At 44.9% G+C, this 27,305-nt stretch overlaps 1 protein-coding gene across 1 annotated transcript in view; it reads left to right on the top strand.

The window, feature by feature from the left end:
• The window catches only part of MORN1 (MORN repeat containing 1), a 1,183,152-nt gene that overhangs the window by 198,329 nt on the left and 957,518 nt on the right, over positions 1–27,305 (top strand). Inside the window, exon 7 of the mRNA XM_078640924.1 lies at positions 13,498–13,594. Coding sequence (XP_078497050.1) covers positions 13,498–13,594 — 97 coding nt within the window. The remainder of the gene's footprint in view (positions 1–13,497; positions 13,595–27,305) is intronic.

Here is a 27,305-nt window from a genome sequence, read left to right as displayed (position 1 = left end):
AAACTTAACTCAGACAAAACGGAAGTTCTCATCCTAGGATCTTCCCCCTCTGCCTGGGACGACTCATGGTGGCCATCAGCCCTGGGCATAGCACCCATACCCACAGACCACGCACGCAACCTGGGTTTCATCCTAGACTCCTCCCTCTCGATGACCAGACAAGTTAACGCCGTCTCATCCTCCTGCTTCAACGTACTCCGCATGCTCAAAAAAATCTTCCGTTGGATCCCCACCGAAACAAGAAAGACTGTCACCCACGCACTGGTCACTAGCCGACTGGACTATGGAAACACACTCTACGCCGGAACCACAGCCAAATTACAGAAAAAACTCCAACGCATCCAAAATGCATCTGCCAGACTCATATTGGACATCCCTCGCCAAGCTCACATTACCGGCCACCTGAAAGACCTCCACTGGCTTCCCATCAACAAGAGAATAACGTTCCGCCTCCTCACCCACGCTCACAAGGCCCTCTACAAACTAGGACCCGAAAGCCTCAACACACGACTGTCCTTCTACACACCCTCCCGCCAACTAAGATCCTCCAACCAAGCGCTTGCGGCAGTTCCGCGCATCCACAGATCCACCATGTGAGGAAGATCCTTCTCCTACCTGGCGGCCAAGACCTGGAACTCTCACCCCACCCACCTCCGCCTCACACAGAACCACATCTCCTTCAGAAAGGAACTTAAAACATGGCTTTTCGATAAATAATGCACCCCCTCCCACAAGCGCCTTGAGACCCTATGGGTGAGTAGTGCGCTATCCAAATACCTGACCTTGAACTTGAACTTGAACTAGTCTGCCAGGGGGACTACTGCCTTGCGAAGAAATAGGAAAGACAAGGATGCTCCTTAGTCGGGCAGAGCCTAATTCTGTCTGGTATGATGTCAGAACTGTCACTAGTAGGTTTGTGGTTCAGAGGCCACCGGATGAAATATCATTGTAAAATGGAGACTTCACAGGGATCAAGGGAAGAGGAAAAGGGTGAGAAATTGAATGGCTGTGTTAGGGAGCACTGAATTTCATCCTTAAAGAGTCCCTTGCCTAGGCCAGAGTAAGTCTTGCAATGTCCATCTGAAGATGCTCTAAAGGTTCAGATCGAGGGCCTCACTATTGACATACAGCAAAGTATTGCTAGGGGCTTCTGCGTTTTCTTACCGGGGACTGCTAGCTTTGTCTTGGCTAGATACCTTATAATCTCTGACTGTGGATTTCACCAATCTCTGGACAGGGACCACTGGCTCTGTCTTGGCTAGAGCCCTTATAATCTCTGACTGTGGATGCTAGAGCTGTTATAATCTCTGTTTGTGTATTCCGTCAATGTCTGGCGGGGCCTGCTTGCTCTGTCTTGGCTAGAGCCCTTATAAACTCTGGCCGTGGATTCCGTCAATGTCTGGCCAGGGACTGCTGGCTCTGTCTTGGCTAGAGCCCTTATAATCTCTGGCCGTGGATTCCGGCAATGTTTTACCAGGACTGCTGGCTCTGTCTTGGCTAGAGCCCTTATAATCCCTACCCGTGGATTCCGGCAATGTCTGGCCAGGGACTATTGGCTATATCTGGCCATGGTCACTGTCAATGTCTTGACTGGGGTGCTGGCACTATTTGGCCACTGTGGTAACCGAATATCATTGTCAGAATATTGTATGTTATACATTTCGTGTCCTAAATAACCTTTACAAAAATATCATACTACTGGAGTTCCTAACAGGAAATGTACACTGCATTGCTATATTTATGACACAAGATTTATTTTAGGCAATCGTTCCGCGGATATGTTTTTTTACAACATCCGGCCCGAAGCGGTTGAGGGGAGGTACATAGAAACAGAAAAGGAAGGAGAGAGAAGAGAGACAGATTTTGTCTGGATGTAATTGATGCATCTTGGTAGAGTCGAGTTCTCTGTGAAGATGGAGAGGCATTTTTTTTGTGGAGGTCTTCTTGTATCTCGTTGAGTATCTGTTTAACCATAAGAGTATCTCTCTGTTCCAGTCATCTTATATCTCTGAGTCCAGGTGTAATTTCTCTCAGTCCAAGCAGGCTCTTTCTGTCTGTATATAGTCTATCGGCTTCATCCTTAAAAAAATTGCGGTGATAAGAAATCCGCCAGGAATCATCTTATTTCCTGGCAGCCCATTTCTTGATGTTTCCACCTCATGTAAAGGTGTGCTAACTGCTTACATTCTGGTGGCGGGTCTCAATTGGCTTAGCTTTCAGAAATATATTGCCCCTGGCCCTGCCTTCTGAGAATCCTAACTTTCTTGGCATCAGAAGGCCTGCCCTATCTGGGGTTGGCCTCCTGACACTTTTTTGTTGGTCAGAAGCGACATGAAAGGAAGGAAAAATGTGGAAGAAAGCTTCCAGTGTGTCTTGACTTTTTTGATTTTAAGAAACAAGTCTTGGCTTTGGGAATTTTGTTTCTGAAAAACAAACAAAATGCTTCCTGGTCCACCATATGCAAAAGAAACAATTGATGGACGGAATGCTGGACAATTCACCCCCAGTCAGAAGGATCTGGGTTAAATCCATCCTTTTGCTCACCACACCACCCCAGTTTGGACCCAGCCATATGCAAATCAGTCTTGACCCTGTTCTTTGTGGTAACAGTCCAGCCGGAACTGCCAAGCCAGGTCCTCCCTGGACCAGAAACATGCATCCTGGGACCGGTTTCAGGGCATCACCCTTCATTAGCCAGGCTAGCTTGAATCCAGTGGTGTAGTGAGCACGGGACCCACGTCTGGGTATACCCTTCCCACTTAGGGCGACATATGCAAAAGAAACAATTGCAGTGTGAAGACTGATTTGCATATGGCTGGGTCCAAACTGGAATGGTATGGTGAGCAAAAAAAACGATGGATTTAGGCCCAGATCTCTTTACTGGAGTGAATGTGTGACATTGTTCTGCATTCCGTCCATCAATTGTTCTTTTTGCATTTGTCACCCCAAGTGGGACGGGTATGCCCAGACGTGGGTCCCGTGCTCTCCATGCCACTGGAGTCAAGCTATCCTGGCTGATGAGGGGTGAAACCCCGAAACCAGTGCTAGGATGCTTGTTTCCAGTCCAGGAAGGACCTGGCCTGGCAGTTCTGGCTGGACTGTTCCCATTGGTGCAGGGTCAAGACTGATTTGCATATGCCTGGGTCCAAACTGGAATGGCATGGTGAGCGAAAAAACGATGGATTTAGGCCCAGATCTCTGTACTGGGGTGAATGTGGGCCTAAATGAGGCCTTTGTCTGACGTCTCTGTCTTTATTTTTATTGTCTTTTCCTCTATATCCTTTCTCTTGTTTTTGTCTTTTTCACACATCCCCCACCCCTCCTCTAGCCTTCCTTTCCTCCCCTCCTTTCCCATTTACCTTTTCTCTGTGTCTCCTGTGTTTCTCACGCTGCCTCTTGTATCTGTCTCTCATTTCTCTCTCTCTTTCATCTAGTCCCTCTTGCCTGGGTCGCCTCTCTCTCTCACACACTCCCGCTTGCCTCGGTCTCTCCTTTCTTGTTCCCACTCCCTCTTGCCTCAGTCTCTCCTTCCTTGCTGTCACTGCCTCTTGCCCAGCTCTCACCTCTCTCCCCACACCCTCTTGTCTCGGTCTCCCCCCCTTGTCTTCTCCCTAGCACCCTCCCTTATGTCTGTCTCTCCTCATCACTTCCTGGTAGAGTCTCTTCTCTGTGTGTGTCTAGTTTGTGTCTCTTCACTGTTCCCTGGTCGAATCTCTTCTCGGAGTCTGATTTGTCTCTTTTTACTGTGTCCAGATGGATTTCTGTTTCTTCGCTGTTTCTAGTTGGAGTCTCTCTCTCGCTCTCTATCTCTCTCTCCCTCTCCCTCTCTCTCTGCCCGTTTCTATCTCTTTTCTGTGTCCATGTAGAGTCTTTTTAATGCGCCAGTTTTTTTGTCTCCTATCTGTACCAAGGTGGAGCCCCTTCTCTCACTCCACGTGAAGTCTCTACGTTGGCATATAGTTTCACAGAAATGTCTTACTCGACTAGTGATTGTTTCCAGGTGAAACCTTTTTCTGTGTCCAGATGGAACGTGCATATCAGCATAGGCCCTATTTCCAGACACAGTCTGTGTCTAGACAGTGTCTATGTCTGTCCAGACATAGTCAAGTCTGTGTGTCCAGATGGAGAATTTCTCCCTGTACAAGACGTGTCTTTTCAGACTCCAAGAAAAATCGGTGCAAGCAATTTACCAAGAAAATAAACTGATCTATCATGTCAGTAATTAAAACCAATAAGTGAAAACAAGTGGGATGAAAGAATCATAAACAATGCACCACCCCATGAGCTAACACTGAAGTGTTGGGAAAGAAGGGGTTCATACGAAAGCAATCACTCAGACACATCATCAGTGTCCAAGAACCCAAGCCAATGGTGTGTATCCAATCACTATTTTTATGTTAACTAGCTCCTCAAAACCATCATGTCAGAAGAGAACTTCGAGTTGGCAGAAACATACTGAGGAATGCCTTTCCCGCAAAACAGTGAGGAAGAAGATCAAAAGCCCTTCTGTTTTCTTATGAAAATGTTTAAAGCATGGAAGGCAATATATTGACAGTGGTTTGGGTTGCTGCGCTTTGTTTTCTTGTAACTCATCAGATTCCTTCTTTAATGGAGAAATAATGTGCCAAATTCCATAATTTGCTTGTTGATCTGAATGTTTCAGAAATCTAATTTCAACTAGTGGGTTTCTCAACAGAGGAAATTCTGAATGTGGCTGTGGAACTGTTTCCTTCCCCCTGAATAGTTTGTTTGTAGATTCATATAGCACAGCTTATCACCCGTGAGGGTATCCAGGCACTGTGAATGGGCACTGGGAGATTAAGTGATTTGCCCAGAATCACAGGATGTTGCAGCGAGCCCGAGGGTTGAGCCGAGATCCCCAGCTCCGGATTCGACAGCTCTGGCCGCTGCGCCACATCGTCCCCCAGTGAATGAAACTGAGTTCCTTGTGCAAACTTGAAAAAAGTTAAAAATTTTCGATGCAGCTTTGCGTCATCTTTCTCCCTCAATCTTAAACCACCTCCAGTCACAACATTTGACAGCACAGCAATCATGCAGTAGATTTTATTGGGAACCATTTTGCAAAGCTTTGGAATAAGGAGGCCAAAGACACATGTACACTCTTCATCTTCACTAGTAGAGTAAGTGTCTAATCGCAAACCAACCGAAAACATTTCTTTGCATATAGCTTTGCAAGCAGTCACTGCCGGAGGAAGTGATACAAAAGGGGATGATGGACGGAGCGTTTGAGCAAATCAAACACTCACCCCCAGTCAACTGATCTGGGTTTAATCCATCACCATTCTTTAGCTCACTCCGCCACCCCAGTTGAAACATGGCCATAGGCAAATCAATCTGACCCTGTGCCTCATGGGAACAGTCCAGCCCGAACTGCCAAGCCATTTCTTCCCTGTACCGGAAACAAGCATCCTGGGACCGGTTTCGGATTCATAATCCTCATCAGCCAGGCTATCTTGAATCCAGTGGCAAAGTGAGCAAGGGACTCACATCGGAGCATACCCTGCCAACTTATGGCGAACATAGCGATACAAAAGGGGATGATGGACCGAGCGTTTGAGCAAATCAAACACTCACCCCCAGTCAACTGATCTGGGTTTAATCCATCACCATTCTTTAGCTCACTCCGCCACCCCAGTTCAAACAAGCCATATGTAAATCAGTCTGACCATGTGCCTCATGGGAACAGTCCAGCCCGAACTGCCAAGCCATATCTTCCCTGGACCGGAAGCAAGCATCCTGGGACCGGTTTCGGATTCATAATCCTCATCAGCCAGGCTATCTTGAATCCGGTGGCAAAGTGAGCAAGGGACTCACGTCTGAGCATACACTGCCAACTTATGTCGAACAAAGCGATACAAAAGGGGATGATGGACGGAGCGTTTGAGCAAATGAAACACTCATCCCCAGTCAACTGATCTGGGTTTAATCCATCACCATTCTTTAGCTCACTCCGCCACCCCAGTTCAAACAAGGCCATATGCAAATCAGTCTGAACCTGTGCCTCATGGGAACAGTCCAGCCCGAACTGCCAAGCCATATCTTCCTGGACCGGAAACAAGAATCCTGGGACCAGTTTTGGATTCATAATCCTCATCAGCCAGGCTATCTTGAATCCAGTGGCAAAGTGAGCAAGGCACTCACGTCTGAGCATACCCTGCCAACTTATGGCGAACAAAGCGATACAAAAGGGGATGATGGACGGAGCGTTTGAGCAAATCAAACACTCACCCCCAGTCAACTGATCTGGGTTTAATCCATCACCATTCTTTAGCTCACTCCGCCACCCCAGTTGAAACATGGCCATATGCAAATCAATCTGACCCTGTGCCTCATGGGAACAGTCCAGCCCGAACTGCCAAGCCATTTCTTCCCTGGACCGGAAACAAGCATCCTGGGACCGGTTTCGGATTCATAATCCTCATCAGCCAGGCTATCTTGAATCCAGTGGCAAAGTGAGCAAGGGACTCACATCTGAGCATACCCTGCCAATTTATGGCGAACATAGCGATACAAAAGGGGATCATGGACCGAGCGTTTGAGCAAATCAAACACTCACCCCCAGTCAACTGATCTGGGTTTAATCCATCACCATTCTTTAGCTCACTCCGCCACCCCAGTTCAAACATGGCCAAATGAAAATCAGTCTGACCCTGTGCCTCATGGGAACAGTTCAGCCCGAACTGCCAAGCCCTATCTTCCCTGGACCGGAAACAAGCATCCTGGAACAGGTTTCGGATTCATAATCCTCATCAGCCAGGCTATCTTGAATCCAGTGGCAAAGTGAGCAAGGGACTCACGTCTGAGCATACCCTGCCAACTTATGTCGAACAAAGCGATACAAAAGGGGATGATGGACGGAGCGTTTGAGCAAATCAAACACTCACCCCTATCAACTGATCTGGGTTTAATCCATCACCATTCTTTAGCTCACTCCGCCACCCCAGTTCAAACATGGCCATATGCAAATCAGTCTGACCTTGTGCCTCATGGGAACAGTCCAGCCCGAACTGCCAAGCCATATCTTCCCTGGACCGGAAACAAGCATCCTGGGACCGGTTTCGGATTCATAATCCTCATCAGCCAGGCTATCTTGAATCCAGTGGCAAAGTGAGCAAGTTACTCACGTCTGAGCATACCCTGCCAACTTATGGCGAACAAAGCGATACAAAAGGGGATGATGGACGGAGCATTTGAGCAAATCAAACACTCATCCCCAGTCAATTGATCTGGGTTTAATTCATCACCATTCTTTAGCTCACTCCGCCACCCCAGTTCAAACATTGCCATATGCAAATCAGTCTGATCCTGTGCCTCATGGGAACAGTCCAGCCCGAACTGCCAAGCCATATCTTCCTGGACCGGAAACAAGCGTCCTGGGACCGGTTTCGGATTCATAATCCTCATCAGCCAGGCTATCTTGAATCCAGTGGCAAAGTGAGCAAGGGACTCACGTCTGAGCATACCCTGCCAACTTATGGCAAACAAAGCGAAACAAAAGGGGATGATGGACGGAGCGTTTGAGCAAATCAAACACTCACCCCCAGTCTACTGATCTGGGTTTAATCCATCACCATTCTTTAGCTCACTCCGCCACCCCAGTTCAAACAAGCCATATGCAAATCAGTCTGACCATGTGCCTCATGGGAACAGTCCAGCCCGAACTGCCAAGCCATTTCTTCCCTGGACCGGAAGCAAGCATCCTGGGACCGGTTTCGGATTCATAATCCTCATCAGCCAGGCTATCTTGAATCCGGTGGCAAAGTGAGCAAGGGACTCACGTCTGAGCATACCCTGCCAACTTATGTCGAACAAAGCGATACAAAAGGGGATGATGGACGGAGCGTTTGAGCAAATCAAACACTCACCCCCAGTCAACTGATCTAGGTTTAATCCATCACCATTCTTTAGCTCACTCTGCCACCCCAGTTCAAACATGGCCATATGCAAATCAGTCTGACCATTTGCCTCATGGGAACAGTCCAGCCCGAACTGCCAAGCCATATCTTCCCTGGACCGGAAACAAGCATCCTGGGACCGCTTACGGTTTCATAATCCTCATCAGCCAGGCTATCTTGAATCCAGTGGCAAAGTGAGCAAGGGACTCACGTCTGAGCATACCCTGCCAACTTATGGCGAACAAAGCGATACAAAAGGGGATGATGGACGGAGCGTTTGAGCAAATCAAACACTCACCCCCAGTCAACTGATCTGGGTTTAATCCCTCACCATTCTTTAGCTCACTCCGCCACCCCAGTTCAAACATGGCCATGTGCAAATCAGATCAGTCTGACCCTGTGCCTCATGGGAACAGTCCAGCCCGAACTGCCAAGCCATATCTTCCCTGGACCAGCAACAAGCTTCCTTGGACCAGTTTCGGATTCACTGCCGGAGGAGTCAAAGCACTTTACAAAAGTCCCCAGTCAATATACAATGTTATACTGTCTGGTAACTGGTAACACAAGAACAAAGAGGAACCACTGACTGGGAAAGTCAGTTTGATAAGAAATGTCTCGCAATAACATGAAACCAGCTTTTTTCTTAGATCTGAAACAAATGAATTCCATGTGTTATGAATAACCCCAAATCTGAAGGGCTGTGTATGGAATTGCTTGTTGAAGACATCTGGACTGCTCTCCAGATCCTTCTGTCCTAATTATTGAAGAGATGTATATCTCTGCAACCATTCAAGTGCTGAGGCTTGACACACTTCATAGTCATCTCTGAGGCCATTTCTCTGTGTCCAGGGGCAACAAGTGGCTCCTGGGAAGTACCCGTGATGGGGACTGTTGTTTACTACTACTACTTCAGGGCCTTTCGTACCATTGCACTAATTGGCAATCAAGCTGCTCCCTTTGTACACCGACTCCTTTACGGTAGCAAGGCCAGCAGTCGAGCCTTACTTCAGGAGGTGGTAGAGGGTTTGAAATACACCTACATATAACACAATTGATTAAACACAATAAACTAAAAGTGCAGGCAGGGCAATTTCACTTAAATGAATAGGTCATTTGTTGTCCTGAGCATAAGCAAGTCAGTTAAAATTAGGCAATCCAAAATCTGCAAGATTCGAGCACCTTGTGGGCCCTAAATCTGATCCCAAATGATATTATAGATCTTATGAAGGACATTAGTGAACTAAATATACCACGGAATCCTATGGCCAATGTTTTCATGTTGAGATTATGCAGAACTTAGTCTCAGAGATCTATGGGTATCTGGTATTCTACTTTGGAAATTGTTCATGGACAGAATGATATAAAGTTTCCCTGATGATACAGTCTGCTCCTTGTTCTGTTTTCTCTGTGGTGCCTGCCTCAAATCATTCGGTTCACAGTTTTTAAACCTAGATGGCTAAGAAGCTTCTACAAATCTTCATACAACCATATCTCAAAAACCCTTCTCACAAACGTGAACAGTGGCATTCGCATTTCAAAAGGGCTACTAGCTTGGCAAAGGAGACTAGTACAAAGTCTGAATGGTTCAATGTTCTTGAAGTGTCCATTTTGCTGGACCTACTGGAGTCTGCTAGTCTATGTTCCTGGAGCTAGGGGACACCAGGCACAATTTGAGAGCATTAACGTCGGGACCCTTACTCATCACACTCATTGGGGGCTTGCTATCACTAGAACTAGGCTTAGGGTATTTTTTATAGTCTGGTGGACAAGGTAATCTGTTAAACTGTGGTGGATTTCCCATCTGCTGTATTTAGAGTGTTGTTGACTATAATGCACTTGCAATATGGCGTACTTGACATCTACCACATTTTTATCTGAGTAGCTTGTCCGCCAAACTCTACTAAGGCCCTTAGTGCCAAAGACAGGTGCCCCTAGCGTCCCAAACATTAATGAAATGTATCAAAATAACATCTATGATGTTCACTACTAGAGGAGCTAATGGGACCAGCAACCCCAACTGGATCAAGTGTGTAATAAATTATTCGTTTTAATTAGTTAAAATTGAACCCAGTGGTTCCCAGTCCATGTTGGCGGAATTTGGGATGATATGATCTCCACGCCAGCTGCATACTGCTGGACTTTGCTCTTCTCCTCCATATCCACGTCCAGCTCAACTCTACATACTAGGCAGTAGTTCAGTGGTTATTCCTCTTTTTGCAACGCTGGTCAGATGCAGCGCATCAAAAGTAAGGCTTGAATGAAAAAAACTTTAAACCTTTACTGATCTGTTTGTACTCACGCTGTAATGCAGCTCCTACCCTCGCTATAAAGACAAAAACACTGGTGTTCTCCCTAGCTCTGCAAAACAATGCAGTACTGTGACATTCACTGTTAAAAGTCAGATTCCCACACTTCATGGAAATTACGTTACTAGTCAGCAATCAGATTTTTCTGATGGTTACATCCTTATATATATATATATATATATAAGTCTTATTTCTTAAATGAATAATAAAAAATATCACTCACATTCAAGTTATTGAGCGTTATTTAATTCTTGACTGCATGGAAGTTTCTTAATCTAAATCGGACCATAACGGGTAAGACTGCTCGACCATATTACCCGCTGAAAGACAAGGTTCACAAAAGGTAATATTGTGCTAACCTGTCCTCTTCTCACGCCTCTAACTGAAATGCACAAAATTCTCTTCTCCTATTTTTCTCTCCATCGCCAGAGCCAAGTTTCCAAGTGCATAATAACAGTATTTACATAGCACTGTGCTCACTTGCGCAAAAGTCCTCTAAAACGGAAATAATTTCTTCACAAATGCACACAAGCCCGCTGAGGTGGAATAAAAATATGTGCTTCTTTATTTTATTCCGATATAAAAATATCAGTTACTCCAGCGTGATCTCGAAGTGTGCAACTGAATGTTTCAACATGCCTTCAACAAAGGTGGCCAGCCACAAGAAATTAGAATAATACTTAAATTCTGTGCCCCCATGGTCCCAGACACTCATCCCACTACCTCCTACATACCGCCTCGCGCCCTAAGTGATTGACAGCGCTGGGACGCCCTAGGGTAGCTACGCGCTCTACAAATCCCAACTCAAACTCAAACTCAATGTAACTCGGCCAGAAACCTTATCATGTTCTCCGGCTTTATTGTGTGCCTAGAATCACACCAACGGTCACCAGATTCCAATTCCTGGCCTAAGAACAATTTACAGTCGGTGCTGCCTTTCTACAGCTAAAGCATTAATCCATACCTAACTTGTGAGTAGTTTAAACTATTATAATAAACTCCTGAATGGTCGAACCTAGTAGGCTCTTTACCCAATTCCAATAAACTTCACAATGTCTGTCTCAGGCACATGTAACTTCTTACTGACAACACACAGCCTGGATATCCACTCACAGTAGACCTCTCTTCAAACTCCTAACCCTAGTTTTCAAAATCATCAATGCATTTCACGCAAACCCTTGTCATTATATCCGAGCCTTAAACCCCCCCTCTCTGCGAATCCTAATCTCCTGAGCCCTTCAGTAACCCCCCACATTGCGTACCTGATCCGATTCTCAGCCTACGCTGGCACCCCCACATGTCCTTATTGTGTCGCTTTACGACCCTTTGCCTCCCTAACCTTATTTCAAATCAACCTGTAAACGTCATAGATGGCGATAGAGCAGCAAAGCTCCTGTACATGTATCTTCACATCCTCTTCCTAACAGTGAGGTCCTTTAATGTCACTGTAATGCGCTCAGTATACAAAAGGTCTTTGCCTGTGCCTAGCTAACCATGCATCACTCGTTTAATAATTATATAAGAAGCCTTGGGAGCTTCTTTACTTCATTTAAATGTATTCAGCCAACCTGACATTGGCCTTACGTACCAATCAGTTACTATATAATCAATTTCTGAACCCTGCCTAACTGTAAAAAAATACAAGAGGACGCTATTGAATCAATTGTGATAAAGTAGTAGCTGATGAAGAGGAGGAACCAGTTATCCAACATAATTTACCATATGAAGAGGATGCTTAGAGGACCACACACAGCTAAACACCTTTTAATGTCATTTGCATAAGATAAAAGGCAGATTTTACAGTTCAGGAAGATTGATGGCTGCCCAACACTGTCTGTGGATCTAAAAAATGTGTTCTCTATCGAGAATGATGGCCGGTTCATGCATTTGTTACACTTTTCAAGAACACCCGTGTCAAGTTGGTGCATGCAACCCAACAGAACACATCTGGCTGACCAATGGACTTCGCTTGAACTTGCTTCATCTCTACTCGCTATCCTTGTCTCCCACTTTCTTACTTTCTCCTATCACCCCTCAACCCTGCCTCCCCATGCCACAACTCAGATCAAATTTGCATCATTGGGAAATTGATAATCATTTAAGCCTGTGACCATTTGGCCGCAGAACACACAACAGCGTCATGCAAGACTGTGCAAGGTGGTACTCTTCATCAACTAGAGTTCAAGCTATGATTTGGCTCTAAACTATCAGTGTTTACTTGAAGCAGATGTGCTCTAAGAACAGTGGCAAAAGCAGGTGAACTGTGTGAATTGAACCAAAATATGCCAAAAACATGCAAGAACCTCTATACTTAATACGACCTGCTACCTTTCCTAGATAAACCAGTACAAATGAAATTAAGCTGGTCCTTGCTTGTGAATGTACTGCAATGGTGTGAGGCTCTCTGTAGCTAAATAAACCTTATCAGTAAAAAGCTCTGCCTTTCCCCCAAGGTTTTTGGGTATTGCAGATTTCTAAATAGAGTTTTGTTATGGTTGGCAAGTCGTTTTTCAGGCATGAAATAACCTTATGTAACAGAAACGTTAGCTATCTATTGTAATTCACTGGAAGCCTCAACATTCTTCAGCCACTTCTGTACAATAGCAAAATAGCTTCCTTCTTGACATTTCTCAGGTGTGTGAAGACGTGGCCTTTTAATCAGTAAGGGTCTCCCCTTTTTCATCTTTTTTTTATTCTGTTTTCCCCGTCATATGTTTGAGGATTATTAACTATGTGTCACAAGTCAGTTTGTATCTGTAGTTGTGTTATAAGATAGCGCCAAGGTGCTCCTGTGAACTTTACCCTTTACATATAAAATGGAACATTTGTTGGTATCTCATGCCGAATTTTACAGGTGCAGTACAGCTTTTTGCAAAATGTGTTTTGTAGTCAAACCCCAGCTTCCCCCTGCAGCCATTTGCACCTAGACTGTTTTATTAACTTAAAATGGCGGTCGAGGGAGTGTCGAAGTGCGCCTGAACCCACTCGCCCAATTACAGTCACTCCTTTCACAGCAGATATTTACTTATGACATAAGACATTGGGCACCCCGGAAAACCCATTCTTCTGGGGGCGCAGTCTATAATCTTGGATATTGTGTGGTCCCCTTTCAGCGCCTCATAAAAAAAACATGGGGGGCAGTGCTAACTAGCCGTCCGGCTCCGATGGCCACCCAGCCGGGCCATTGTGACCCTCTTTGTCGTAATCCCTTCTTTATGGAGCTGCTAGTTGTCACAATTTAAATGTAAAATTAGTGCGTATTTTTTCCTTTGCAGGGGCAGTGGCGAGGCGACACGTTCAGCGGGCAAGGGGCCGTCCTTCACTGCTCCGGTGTCACCTACGACGGACTCTGGATCAATGGCTGCCCCGCTGGTGTGTACTTTATTCTCCTATGCAATTGTTAACGCGCCTTAACATAATGCCGCCGCCTTGATTAATATGGTCTGCCCAGTTGTGTTAGCCTCCCATACCACTGTGTGCTCAATTAGTCTGACAGATGTAACGCTGCGCTATGAAAGCCCGCGCAGAGCGGACTGAATAGGCCCCTTTATGGAAAAAAACGCACGAAATTGAGGCTCCGCGCCGAGCCACATTAAACGCGAAACCATGTTGAAATATAAAAAGGTCAGCACGAACAAAAAGGATTTCCTCCGTGGAGGGATAATTCAGGTTGTTTTGTCCTTTATTTATTTTAAACCAACTGCATATTCATGGCGCTGAGAAATAACCAGTTCTTAGGGCGGCGGGAAGGGGTTTTCGGCGAGGCTTATGAGGTGGCAATGTTCTCGTCTCCGAAAGGGTAATTGCTTTTTATTTGCCTTTTTTATTTTATCAATTCCCAAAGAAGTCGGGTGCTGAAAGCAGTGTTTCAGGGCCGGGGTAATTGCACAAATTATAAATGCAGAGGTCTCGCCGGGTGGGTGTTGGGGACTTGCCACCCATGGTGAGAAAAGGCCACCACGCACAGACACGCCTTCTTTCAAGTTCTGATTGGTCGTGTAAGTAACTGGAATCGAGAAACGGACCCTTGTCATGGGTGGTAGGATCCGTCCGTCTTTAAGCACGAATAACAAGTGTCCCACCTTTCCTCGTTCCAAATGGTTGTACCTGTTAAGCAAGGTTTGGTTGCTATAGTATTGAAGCCAGGCTCATTAGATTGGGTGACCGGGCGTCCCCGTTTTGCAGGACGGTCCCAGTCCCAGCAAATTTCAAGAAATGTAGCTCATGTCCCCGTTTTTAAAGAGGGTCGACTGAAAACTGCGGGAGGTGTTTTTTTATGTTTTACAAGGCAAGGATAGTTAGCAGTTGTTTCAAGAAAGCAGTTTAAGTAACAAGCAAGCTACTGGGTTTAAAAATTGCATTTTATGTATGTTCTTTCTGCCTGTTCTGTAATTCTCTGCTGAGGAGCGCTCTCCTCGCTTGAAGTAACATTGTAGTCCTTCTTCTATTTTTGTGAAATGTACCTGTTTTTGGCTTTAACATTCTGGTCACCCTATCCTTAGAGCATATCCTGCCCGGGCAGTGGAAGATTCGCCACACTAGCACCTTGCAGTAGGTAGGAAGAATGCCACGAGTCCTCGTGCAAGCAATGAAAATTGACCTTTTCAACTGCTGTAGGGGTGCTAAATACAGCAATTATCCAAGTTCATTTGGCCATCAGCGCTCTGGGCCCTGGTGCCACTACATTGTATTTGGAGTGGTTGTCGCTAGAAGTACTTTTTAAGGTTGGCATAGATAAAACGGGTGGGGCCACCTGCAATGGAAATCATGGTTGAAGATTGTGCTCATATGTCTAATAAATACATACTCATATATACATACATAGTAATTAAAAAAAATTAAGCACACTGTGAATTAAAACTTTCTAATGTCTGTGGAAGAGGTAGAGGAGTCTCATAGCTAGGTTTCCATGGGCCCTAGTGAAGAAGAGTTACTGGGCTTTTTCACTAGGGTGATATCTCACTCTGTCAGCTGCCCCTGACACTCTTCAACCTCTTTTGACATAGTCTGCATCTGCCATATCAAAACTCACTACCGTTCTCATACACACTACTGTATTTCCACTCCATGCACTGCATTTCTGCAAGTCAAATCCATAACCCTGAAAAGTATTACCAATGCCAATAGGTTTGGCTCTTGTAAAGTGCATGCACACAAAGATATAATATGCAGGGATGCCACCACACTCACACTGCTGTCCCCACATAAGCACGCCCCTTACGCTGCCCTCACACAGGCATATACCTCATTCTACACTCAGTCACATTTTCAAACTGTACATCACTTGTCCTGCACTCACAAAAGACCATTTGAATCCTTCAGTCACAGAGACACACTATTCCTACACAACTACACCTCTCACTAGGAAGATAGTTGGGACAGATGTCGCCTAGGAGTAGCATAGGAGGCACAGGTTAATTATCTGGTGCATCGGTCCACTAGTGCAATTCAGAGCTGTTGAAGTGCGCTATACTGAAGCCTGAATGTCCACTGAGGTTATCTAATCTCACATCAGCCTAAATTGGACCAGCACTGTAGACTGTATGAGTCTGATCTTTGTGGACATTTGGAGGGAAGAGTCTTGGAATGAAAAAAAGTCTAATTTGCCTTCTAAAAAATAAGGTGGTGGTTTTCTTTGTAGTGTAAGCATATGCTTAAATAAATAAAGAACGAAATACCCCAACAAATATATGCCAACTAAATGTGGAGAAAAGCAAACACAAGGAGATGACGGACGGAGCACTGAAACTTTTCAGACACTCACCCCAGTCACAGATCTGGGTTGAATCCATCTTCATTCTTTAGCTCACTTCGCCACCTCAGTTCAGACCCAGCTATATGCAAATCAGCCTTGACCCTGTGCCTCATGGGAACAGTCCAGCCCGAACTGCCAAGCCAGGTCTTCCCTGAACGGGAATCAAGCATCCTGGGACCGGTTTCTGGGTAACACCCTTCATCAGCCAGGCTATATTGAATCCAGTGGCAAAATGAGCAAGGGACCCATGTCTGGGCATACCCGGCCAACTTAGGGCGAACAAAGCAAACACAAGGAGATGATGGATGGAGCACTTAAACTTTTCAGACACTCACCCCTAGTCACAGATCTGGGTTGAATCCATCATCATTCTTTAGCTCACTTTGCCTAATGTGGAGGGCATGTGCTTCAATTAAAAATAAATAAGTAAATAAAGCTACGCCCTGGGTTGCCATCCTGGAACAGTAAAAAATGATAGAGTATGCAGTATAATGTTTCAAGATGGTGGCATGGTTTTGAAGCTTGCAGTAGAGATGCCTGGCACTCTGCATAGGAAAGTTGTGATCCAGTAGCAATGGCAAATTAGCTGCTGGTACTCTCATTACTCAATTAACACTAGTCTGCACTTGCAGGTGAGCTGCTGGGGATGAACTAGAGGAAGCATCCCTGAGGTCAGACCCTTCTTGATGCAGAGTAACACAGAGTAAGCTGGCAGAATACGTTTAATCAGACTATCTGCGTAGACTCTACTCCATACCAATCTTTGACACTCCATTCCACTCTACGACATGCCACTCCACTCTGCGCCCTTCCACTCATAGACACTTTATGGTACACCACACCACTCCACTTAATACTACTCAACTCCACGACACACCACTCTACTGTGCGCCACTCTATTCTATGCATCTCCACTCCACACCACTTACCCCACTCCACTTCAGTTGCCTCCACTCCACTCCAAGCTACCCCACTTCACTTCAATCTTCCCCAATCCACTCCAGTCTACCTCAATCTACCCCACTCCATGTCTCTACAATCTACCATAATCTACTCCACTCCAAACTACCCCACTCAGCTCCTTTTTCCCCAATCTACCCCACTCCACTCCAATCTACCCCACTCCGCCCCACTCCAATTTATAGTACTCCACTCTACCCCAATCTACCCCACACCACTCCAATCTACCCCAATCCACCCCACTCTACTCCAATCTACCCTACTCTACTCCAAACTATCCCACTCCAATCTACCCCCACTTTTTTCCACTGCAATCTACTCCAGTTTACTTCACTTCAGTTTACCCCACTTTACCTAAATCTACCCACTATAGTCTACCCCAATCTACCCCATTCCACTCTACTATGACCTGCCCCACTCCAGTCTACCCAAATTTGCCCCACTCCATGCATCTAACTTTTTGCTATGCTGAACACTAGCCACACTGGTGTACAACATGACTAAAACACATTACCAAAGCCAATAGCTCTTGCTTAGGCAAGACCTATTGGCTTTGCAACTACTTGTTTTTATTTACTGATCCTAGTTGGATTGGTATATGAAAAAATCTGAATACGAAAATGAAAAAACACAAAAACACTTTAATTTCTAAAGCACAAGTGTCGGCAGCAATTTGCTGCCTAGCCCTCCAAAAAGTAATTCGAACCAGGAACAGGGGTGGTGAGGGGTCAATGGAGTAGCCGTTCAGAGTATCAAGTGGGAGGGAGTAAGGGAAAAGAAGAACACAAGGGTGGGAGCAACAAGGAGGGCAGAAGAGAAAATGACAAAGGGGCAAAAGAGAAGCAGACAGGCGAGAGCAACAAGGAGCCGTAGCAACTAGAGAAGCTTGCAGACGAAAGGGATTAAGATAGGGTTGGAAGAAGCACACAAGGGAGACAGCTAGAAAGCACAACCGCTCTCCTGGAGTGCTTAAGCCAATGCTTGTTAATACTGAAATCTATTCTGTGGTGTTTTACATTTTTTTTTAGGTATCTACTTGGCGGTTGTGAGTATAGCTTTGTGGTAGGATGGGGCAAACTGGTGCAGCCCAATCAAATACATGTGCGACTTCCCTGTAGCTTGAAGCACACTACATTCACTAAGACACTCTGTATATTCATGTGGGTATAAAGTTCAACATCTGGCATGAGGCTAAGGCTGCTACAGGATTTTTACAGTTGCATACATTTTTATGGATTCTTTGTGTATCAGTATCAAATATCTTTATTCGATTGTTAGAAGCAATCATAAAAGTACAGATAAAAAGAAGCACATTTCGTTACAATATTAACAGATACATAGTTATAATACAGGAATTCATTAGTTTCAAGGGATTCAAACTCAAGAGAAATATAGGATTCAAAGTGCATTTAAATGGTCATACTCACACCTTTCCTACTGCAAATCACATTTAATTGGATTCTTTGTGGTGTACATAGCATGACATCAAAGCAGATTTAGGATTATTAATTAAACAAAACTCTTAGCAGTAGTAGAACATATACGAGTTGTCAGTTGCTAGGGAAGTCAGCCCAATAGAATAAAGGGATTTCCATCCTTTTACTCCAGTGTTGACATATTCTGTCCCCAGACGGATTATGTGTTAATCTTCCCCACCGCACCTCAGGTCAAAACCTCAACATCCATGCCAGCTCTGGCATCTTCTGTTCTCCAGAACGCTGGCATCTCTACGCCTGCAATATATGACGCATATGACGTCAGCGTGCTATTTTAGATGGGGACTTGTGGGGCGGTGACAGCACCCTTCACACACCCACTTAAAACGACCCCTCCGCCGACTGAATATAATATCCGTCAAAGTATTTTTTCTTTAAACAATATTTCATTTAATCATATATTCTTGTGAGCCCCAATCTGTTTGGTAAGTGACAACATACAACCTGTCGATGTGCAGACACACCGTGCCACGACTCCCCCGGTTTTATTATTTTCTGACCCTTTTGTTCTTGCGTAGGAGTTTGCAATCCTTAGCCCCCCTGGCGCTGCTGCACTTGATGTTGTTAACTGCGGAACTCTCCGACTGAACTGATGGGGGAGGTCTCCACCTAAATTGCGAGGGCGTTGACGGTTTCCATGCTCAGGACATGACGTCAGCACTGGTTGGTGGCAGCTGGTGTTATAATTCATTCATCCCTCTCAGACGCGACAGACCCCCTGAGGAAACATGCTGACAATTCTGCATACTCAATCGACCGCTACCCGCGGCCCATCACTGAGATGACCATGTGATGCAACCTCAACTGTGACAAAGCGTCACACATCAATAAGACAATCTAAACAGCGACTAAAAAATTCAAAATGATTGTGGAGTAATGAGGCTACTGCCTCGGTATCCAAAAACTCACCACTGTCAGAAGGAATCTGACAGACGAAAACAAGACAGCAGACGCGACAGAGTCTGCAATGGCTGCCAGTACAACAGGCCGTCCAACTGAAAGTAAAGTGCTGGATTCACAGAGCGTTATATAACCCTGGGTCTGCTGTCTAGGGTGACCAACTGGCATAGTTGCAAATTCAGGACAGTGAGTTTAAAAATTCAGGACAAAGGGTCAAAATTCAGGACAAAAATTCAGGACAGAAGGTCAAAATTAGGGACAGAAATTTCAGACAAAAGGTACGTTTTCAGACACATCAGAGGAGGTCGTGCAATAGTGTATAAGTAAGTAAACAGACAAGCAACATAAGTACACGTCAAAATAAGTTCATATTAAGTTGAGACAATCGTGCACCTCACCGTTTTGAAATGTGCACAGCTTTGAGCAACTGTGCAGGTCTTTTTGTGGTATTTCATATGATATTTTGTTAACAGTTTGGAGTTCCTTTGAAGTGTTGTCCCACCCACACTGCAGGGGAGGCAGAGGCCTTCATTACACCCCTTCACCAAATACCTCCTTCTGCACAGATTCTGTCACTAACTACCTCCCATGCTGCCCCTCATCTCTATATAGACCTACCCTCTTGTATATGTCATTTATTTTACGGTGATGCTCAGCCAAATGTAGAGTGTTATGCGCTTTAGATCACACACTTATTGTTCAGAGACAATGACTCATATAAGTATGTAAATCAATATATAGGAAATTGTTACTTAAGACAAGGAGGGCTATAAGATACACGAGCCACATGGCAGCCATACTGGTAGGTATATACAGGGCCAAATTATGCTGCAGGGTTGACTAAATTTTGCAAGAAAAGGGAATTTATGCAGCGGAATGCTGCACATTTTGTCATAATATTAGCATATTAATGTCTCATTTTTGCACATTTTAACACTTTCTGGTCATAGGTTGTACCTCATTAGTACCCATATAACACCCAACTATAGTAATATGCAAAGGAAGGTGACCAGTCAAACTTTACATAGGGCCTTTGCAATACATCACTGCCTTTTTAGTTTTTTAACCATTTGAGGAAGACACTTTTTAAATTAGAATCTTCAGCTATATTCAGCTAATGATGGATTATGTGGCACATGTGGCAAATCCATAATCATGCGGAAACTGTTGAAGCCACACAATCACATAATTCCAGTGACCCTGAAATACAAACTGTGGGTAAAACACATAACATAGTTGTTGAGGTTGTCTTTACAATTATTATACAAATAAATACTTTGCTCTGAATGTTACACTTTGTGCTTTACAAGAGGAGCATTATGCCTCTTTGCTTCTTTATGATGAGTCAAAACAGGGATTAGTGAAACCTCAGATCTCTCCAAGAGATACTTTAATCACCAGAGTTAAATAGACATTGTTGTTATGGCCCCAAAATTGCAGGCACGCAAAGCCCTCGGAAGGCTTTGCCTTTCTTCCTGACGGATATTTCAAAATGTAGCTAGGTCCTCCAGCATGGCTCCTCCACAAAAGCAGCATGCTGTGCCCTAGAACTATGCAGAGGATGGCACGCCACATGCTGTAACTACACAAGGGCCCATTGGAAGGCAGAGGCCAGAAAACTAAAATACCCCCGCTTTATATGGCACTAAAAAAGGAGCAAAGTGAGCTAGCCCTGTCTTTCCTTTTGAAGTCTGTGAAAATTGTTTCCCTGATGAAAATTTGCAAAAATAATGCAAAAGTATGCTTTTTACAGCAGGAAAGAAACTTGGCCAAAAACTGCATTTACCTATATTGACGTTTGTCTTTTATTCTGTCCATCTTTTCATTTTTTTTCCTCATGTCCTTTCTATCCACCTTTGTTCTCTACTTTCATCTTTACCTCCTCCATTTATTTTTCTTTCCATCTTTGTCTGTGCAGCCTTTCATTTTGTCTCACTCTCTCTATTCTTTAAATTCATATTTCATTTTCTTTTCATATTTCCATATTCCACATTAACATTCATTTTGTGTTCCTTTTTTCTATTTGATCATCCTCTTGTCCTTCCTTCCATTGTGAAATCTAAATCTTTCTCTATCTTTCCAGCTTTCTTACATTATTTGTTTCTATTCTTCCTTCGCTTTCTCACTCCATTTGTCTTGTGCTTCTTTTTGATTTACCAAGAACCAGATACCACACATTATCATTATTTCTCTTTCTGTCACTGCTTTTGGCTACTTCTGCACCATCTGCCTATCCCCACATACACACAAAGCTGCATCACAGTGATCATTCCTGCTTTTATTTGTTCGTTATTCTGCCCTGTGCTCGTCTGCGAGTCACATATCAAAGTTAGGAAGGGCCATGGAACACTGATCTGACCCCCCTCCACACCCCCCCACCCCCTGCTTCTCCACACCTTTGGCCCATTGTCATTCTTTAGGTGATAATCAGCCACATCAGATTGACAATGGGCCTGGTCAAAGACTGAGCGCCGTCGGAGAGGGGCTGCTGCAGCCTCAGAAAAGTGCGAGCTGGCTCCGATTGTCCCAGGGCAACAACACAGCTGGGTGCCATCCCCAAAATTACGGACAAATGGCCTCTGTGAAAGAAATGCTCATGGACAACGGACCCAAATAACGGGCAGTCCGTGAAATTTACAGATGGTTGGTCACCTTACTGCTGTCCTCCCTCGCTCCCTGATCTATTTAAACTAACGGATGTGACAGAGCATTCAGAGGCCTTGAAGTTACCCCCCATTGGGCAGGGTCATCGCTTCGAGGGGGTTGTTTTGGTGTTGCACCCCCTAATAAATGTATTTTGTGATAAATAGATAGGTACAGGAGCTTTCAGTCGGTTATGGTGAGGTGTCTGTCGGATTCACCAGGAATTATTACACAAACACAGTGGTGGCTCCTGCGCAGTGGCAGAGGAGTGTCGCCCCACTGCCTGGCACAAAGCCAGCAAATGAAAAATAAAACGATATTTCTAGGATAGTTTTATTTTTCGTTTGCCAGCTCTGAGTGGGCTTGTGGAGGGAAGGGCAGGGCAATGGATGGGGGAGGGGGAGTGCTTGTGCACTCCCTAAGTGTGCATATGTGTTTGGCCGTCCATCTTGAGCCGACCAAAACTCACATGCACACTTAGGTTTTTCCAGCCCGGCTGCTTTCAGCAGCTGGGCTGCAGAAGCCCCACAGACTTCATGTTATGTTATATTTATTTATAGCACGCATGGCTACTCAACAGAGTGTCCCGGCGTAAATGACTTCATGACCTGAGCAGAGCGTCTTTCTTGCCCGCTCAGGCCAATGCTCCTGCTGCCCTGCAGCACGGGGATTGGATGGGAGTCTGTCCCAGGGGCTGCCAGGACCAGGAAGAGGACAGCAGGAGCAATGCAACGTGGAAGGTGGCCGGCATATTCAGGTGAATTTTAATTTTATTATTAATAACCCGTCCCCTCCACGCGCTCCCCCACATGCCCCACCATTATTTGTTAGTGATGGCTGACACTGCACACAAAGACAAAAGCGCGCACACACACTCTCTCCCTCACTCTGTTTGAACGCCTTCACAAATGTTGGGTATTTCACAAAACAATGTGCTTTGTCTCACTTAGTACCCTATGAAACCACATTCCTCTCCTTTTCCACTGCCGCTTAGCCCCCTCTCATGCACCCAGATTGTCCTGTAATGTATTTTAACATTATGTGCCAGAGTGATGGCCGGGAAATCTGAAGCTCCCCCACCCCACCAATCTTACTGACCAAGCTACCCCCCTACCGTTTGGCCTCTCAGAGCGAATGTGAGTGAGTATTTATGTTTAAGTGTTCATGAGAGGTTGTGTTACCATGATTAGACTTCACAGGTACAGATATCATTTCCCATGCTGTCCCCTGAATGTACAATCTCTGCAGACCCCTTTTCCCCTTCCTTTTTGGGCCACTGTACTCCGAGGTGGCCTTTTGATAAGATAGCACCCTGGGCGTGGTCAGAGAGAAATTTGGTGCCCTTGTTGATGGTTGTAAATTAAATGAGGCAGCAGGGGGTCGTTTTTGTGTTCACTGGTCAGTACCTGGATAAGCCGGGACTGGCCTCTGAACACACACATCTCCAGACCTCTCCCTGCTCACCTACATCACCTATAGCTTAGCTGCCTCACACAGATGATGGTTTTGTTGATGTGTGCCAGCAGGAGTCAGAGGGTGAATGGAGGCCAAGGAAGGGAGCTATAACTTATAAAACTCAACAATTAAAAAAATGTTAAAAAATTCCCCGAATTCAAACAGTCAAATCAGACAGAAATGAAGAGGCAGGGACAAGGACAAAGCTGGAGCAAGATGAGAAGGGCGCTGTTGCTGACATAACCTTATTGCACCCAGCTCCATGCGCCCCTCTGAAAAGTGGCACCCTGGCCTTGGGTCCAGCTCGCCCATGCTAAAGGCCAGCTCTCATTGTACCCAGGTTGTTGTGTGTCTGACTGATTACCTAAAACACTGACTGGAACAAGGGATCCATTATACTGACCCCACTGATGCTGACCAGTTGGGACAGGACAGTCTCAGGGCCTGGAAATGAAGTATCTAGTTTACCATAGCTGTTGCAAAGAGCACGGATACAGCAACACCTCACAAAGGAAATATAGTGAATGCCCATCCCTATCCCTCTGGTCAGCTCTGGTAGAAGAGAACAGGCCCAGTAATATTATGTCCCTGATAGGTGGAAGGGCTGCATTCAAAGGTATTATTGCATGTTTGTCATCGCCTTGAGATCAGGACTTTGAAGGATGTGGATTGCTAAGATACTGAACTTAGGTTTCATCCAGATTCTCTTGAGCCTATTTGTATCCCCCATCTTAAATGACTGGTTCTGCTCCCCAACTGCCAATATTTAAGGATATTTTCTGGTTCAGTGATCCAGTGAATGTATTCACCTTTACCTCCCGGGACAGGCACACTGGCTATCCTCTAAATAAAGGTCAAGACCAGACTCTAAGGACTGTGAAAAGCTTGCATTACCGAAAGATTGATGAGAAAAGGTTAGACTGGCTTGAATGCTGAGAAACTGTTTTACCAGCCCTAAGAATCAAGATCTAACTATTTGCATGCCTGCTATGAGAATCACTAACCAAAGGGAGGTCTTCCGTCTAGACTGGAGACTGGTGCTCCTGCCTCACCCAACTCAAGACGATTCTCACAGAGAGCAAGGATTCTCATCATCACTTGCTTCCAGCAGTAACTGGTAAGAGCTGAAGATATCTTTGGAATGAACCACTGTTGTCCCTCGGCTTGTCTGAGGAGCGCTTTCCACTAATAATGGTGTTGCTTTTTTGCTGCACATTCATTGAGACATAGGTCTTCATCACAACTTGCAAGTTGATCAGAAGCTCCTTGATGCCTTTAAAGCTGCCATCTTCTCCCGAGACCTGCAAACCCTTCAGTCATCACCCCTCATCTGAGTGTGTCATTGAACTGTGACATATTCTGCCATTGGGGACTGTGTGGAAAGGCAGACAACTCCTTAAAGATCTTTGACCTTATGTATCTGAACCTTATCCATCTTAAGACATTTAGGCCGAGGCATCAGAAGCACATATGCCCATCTTAAAGTTCTGATCATCCATCAAATGACCAATATGACTTGGAAACATTAGCTGCATAGAATGTTGCCTTCGCCCTGCAGGGCAGAGACCACCCTTGTGTGACACCACTAATGTGACTCCGCGCCGCATCCATATTTAGTGTAAGGGTACAAATGCCCCCTGCTAACCTTGTAAAGCCAGAGGCTAGTAGAACCTTTAAGTGTAAATAAAGACTTATTGTTATAACGTCAGAACCTTGCCATAAGAGTATAAATATATTGGGTGCCGTTCTCACGCAATCTTTAGCTAAGTGTTCCACCTCACCCCACTCTGCTCTTCAAGAGCAAGCTTGACTGGGCACCACCATCATCCTCTAAGAGTCAAAGCCTAAAAGAGTGGTTCTTTGCAGGGAAATTGCTGTAGTATCTCGCTCCTGACGCTTCAGGACAAAAGCAATACTTGTTACAAGGTTTGCACAGTTGCCTCTGAGTTTTTTTAGCCCACCAAGAGATTGCCAGATATCCTACAAGTTGCAGGTGTTCCACTGTCAATGGGAGGAGTGGATATTCAAAGGCCACACTGGAATGGGCTATTCATAATCAAAATATTTTTGTGTACCAGCCGGTTAAGGGGTTCTCGTAGGCCGACCGGAAATGACTATTACTAAAGCACAATATCTTGGGAACCATTTTTATAATCGAAAAGTTTTGCACATGGGGCCCTTCATTGATGAAATGGTTAACAGTACAGTATTGCTAGACATAAGCATGTGAGCCGTAGCACAATATGCATGTGTCCTGATGTAAAATAAAGTTTTGCATTATTGTTGGGGTGAGCAAGTGTTCCATGCTATGTCACTAATCAAACAACGCACTAAAAAGGCCAAAAGGCAATACACAGCACTGTATAAAACAAGCTAATATATAAATAAACAAAAGGCCTACTCACCTGTTCTTTCATTGTTAATAAATATTTTCTGGACAATTTGGTTATATCTCCAATGTTTCATATGCCTTACTCAGGTAGGCTCCACAGTCCGTGGAGGGCTGGCAAGTGGGCCTGGGTTTTTCATTTGCCCCTCATTCTTGGTGCGTCTGTACCTGTAAGTAGCTCTTCGACAGGCTAGCTGGCTTCCATTTAACCAGACCACATCTACATCTGCCCGAGCTGCCTTCAAAACTAGCTACTTCATGTACAAAGCCATCACAACCAGCAACCCCCCCTTTAACTTTCAATCAAGCTCACCATCTCTGGTGGTTCTCAGCACACCCACAGCCAGGACACCATTTTACTAAAAAAAGAGAGGAAACATTTTCCATCTATGTACCCTGGATATTGAACAATATCCCTGAATCCATCAGGACCGCCACAACGCTACTCCAATTCAGAAAAGAGTAGAAGATGTACCTTTTTAAAGAGCACTAAATCACAATGCATTAACAGTCCACAAATCAGCTACCTCTTCGTAGCATTGTTGTCTTTATGCTTGTCTTTGTCCCTGACACGCGCTCCGGTGACAATTTGGTCCCAGCTTGTGGTAGATGGGCTACATTGTTTCATATCCTTAGGAACACAAGTCTTGCATAGCAAATAAAGATCACACTCATTAATTGGTCCAAGAAGTTGAATTTATATTCTGTTTTTGGAGGGAAGGTTGCAACAGGATTCCACCTGCAGTCAGTGAGTTTTCAAAATTTCGAATGGCAGCCAGATATGAACCAAAGTGGATTTGCCAACTTTTCCCATTGTTGGTTTTGACAGAGCTGGTTTTAGTTGACATGCACACTGATTCCAACCCTGAGCCATACAGCTGCACAGCAGCATTTTCCTGTGACATAAAGTAGAGAAAGGACACAAAGCACAGCGAGCAGAAAGTTGTGCTCGAAAGTGACACTCCCAGGCAAAATCATTTATTCTGATGTAAAACACAGACACCCGAGATCAATGTGGGGGGAGGAAAGGAATACGTGATCCATTCAGTTTCCTTGGGTCATATATCATCTAATCAAATGGGAAGGATCACTTGTCCTGCATAACTAGGGTATGCGGGGTTCGTTCTTTCTAGTCCCAGTTAAAAAACCCTCATGCACGTGTAGTTGATGGTAATTCAAGCGGTATATCTTGGTTCTCCGCTAGCCCTCACACATGTCTGCATAATCATTGGTTTTAGTTGTTATGCAACCTCCACCAGGAGGTAATACCCTTTGTTAAGAGCAGTAGTGATCAGTGATAGTGACAGTGATAGAGTGTAGTGAAGGTAGTTAAAAGTCTCTCAATCCCAGATTCGTATTTTAATAGTTCTGGTTTTGGAGGCAGTAAAAACAATGTAGGTGTCGGAGAGTGATTATGACTCTCTCACACTAAAGGGTGTGATCTAGGTCGACATGTTTCAGCCCTTTGTCGCCAGTCGGTCAATT

Source organism: Lissotriton helveticus, chromosome 5_1 (genome assembly GCF_964261635.1).
Source record: "Lissotriton helveticus chromosome 5_1, aLisHel1.1, whole genome shotgun sequence".
Lineage (NCBI taxonomy): Eukaryota > Metazoa > Chordata > Amphibia > Caudata > Salamandridae > Lissotriton > Lissotriton helveticus.
The sequence above is the reverse complement of the archived record's forward strand: the minus strand, read 5'-3'. Positions and strand labels throughout refer to the sequence as shown.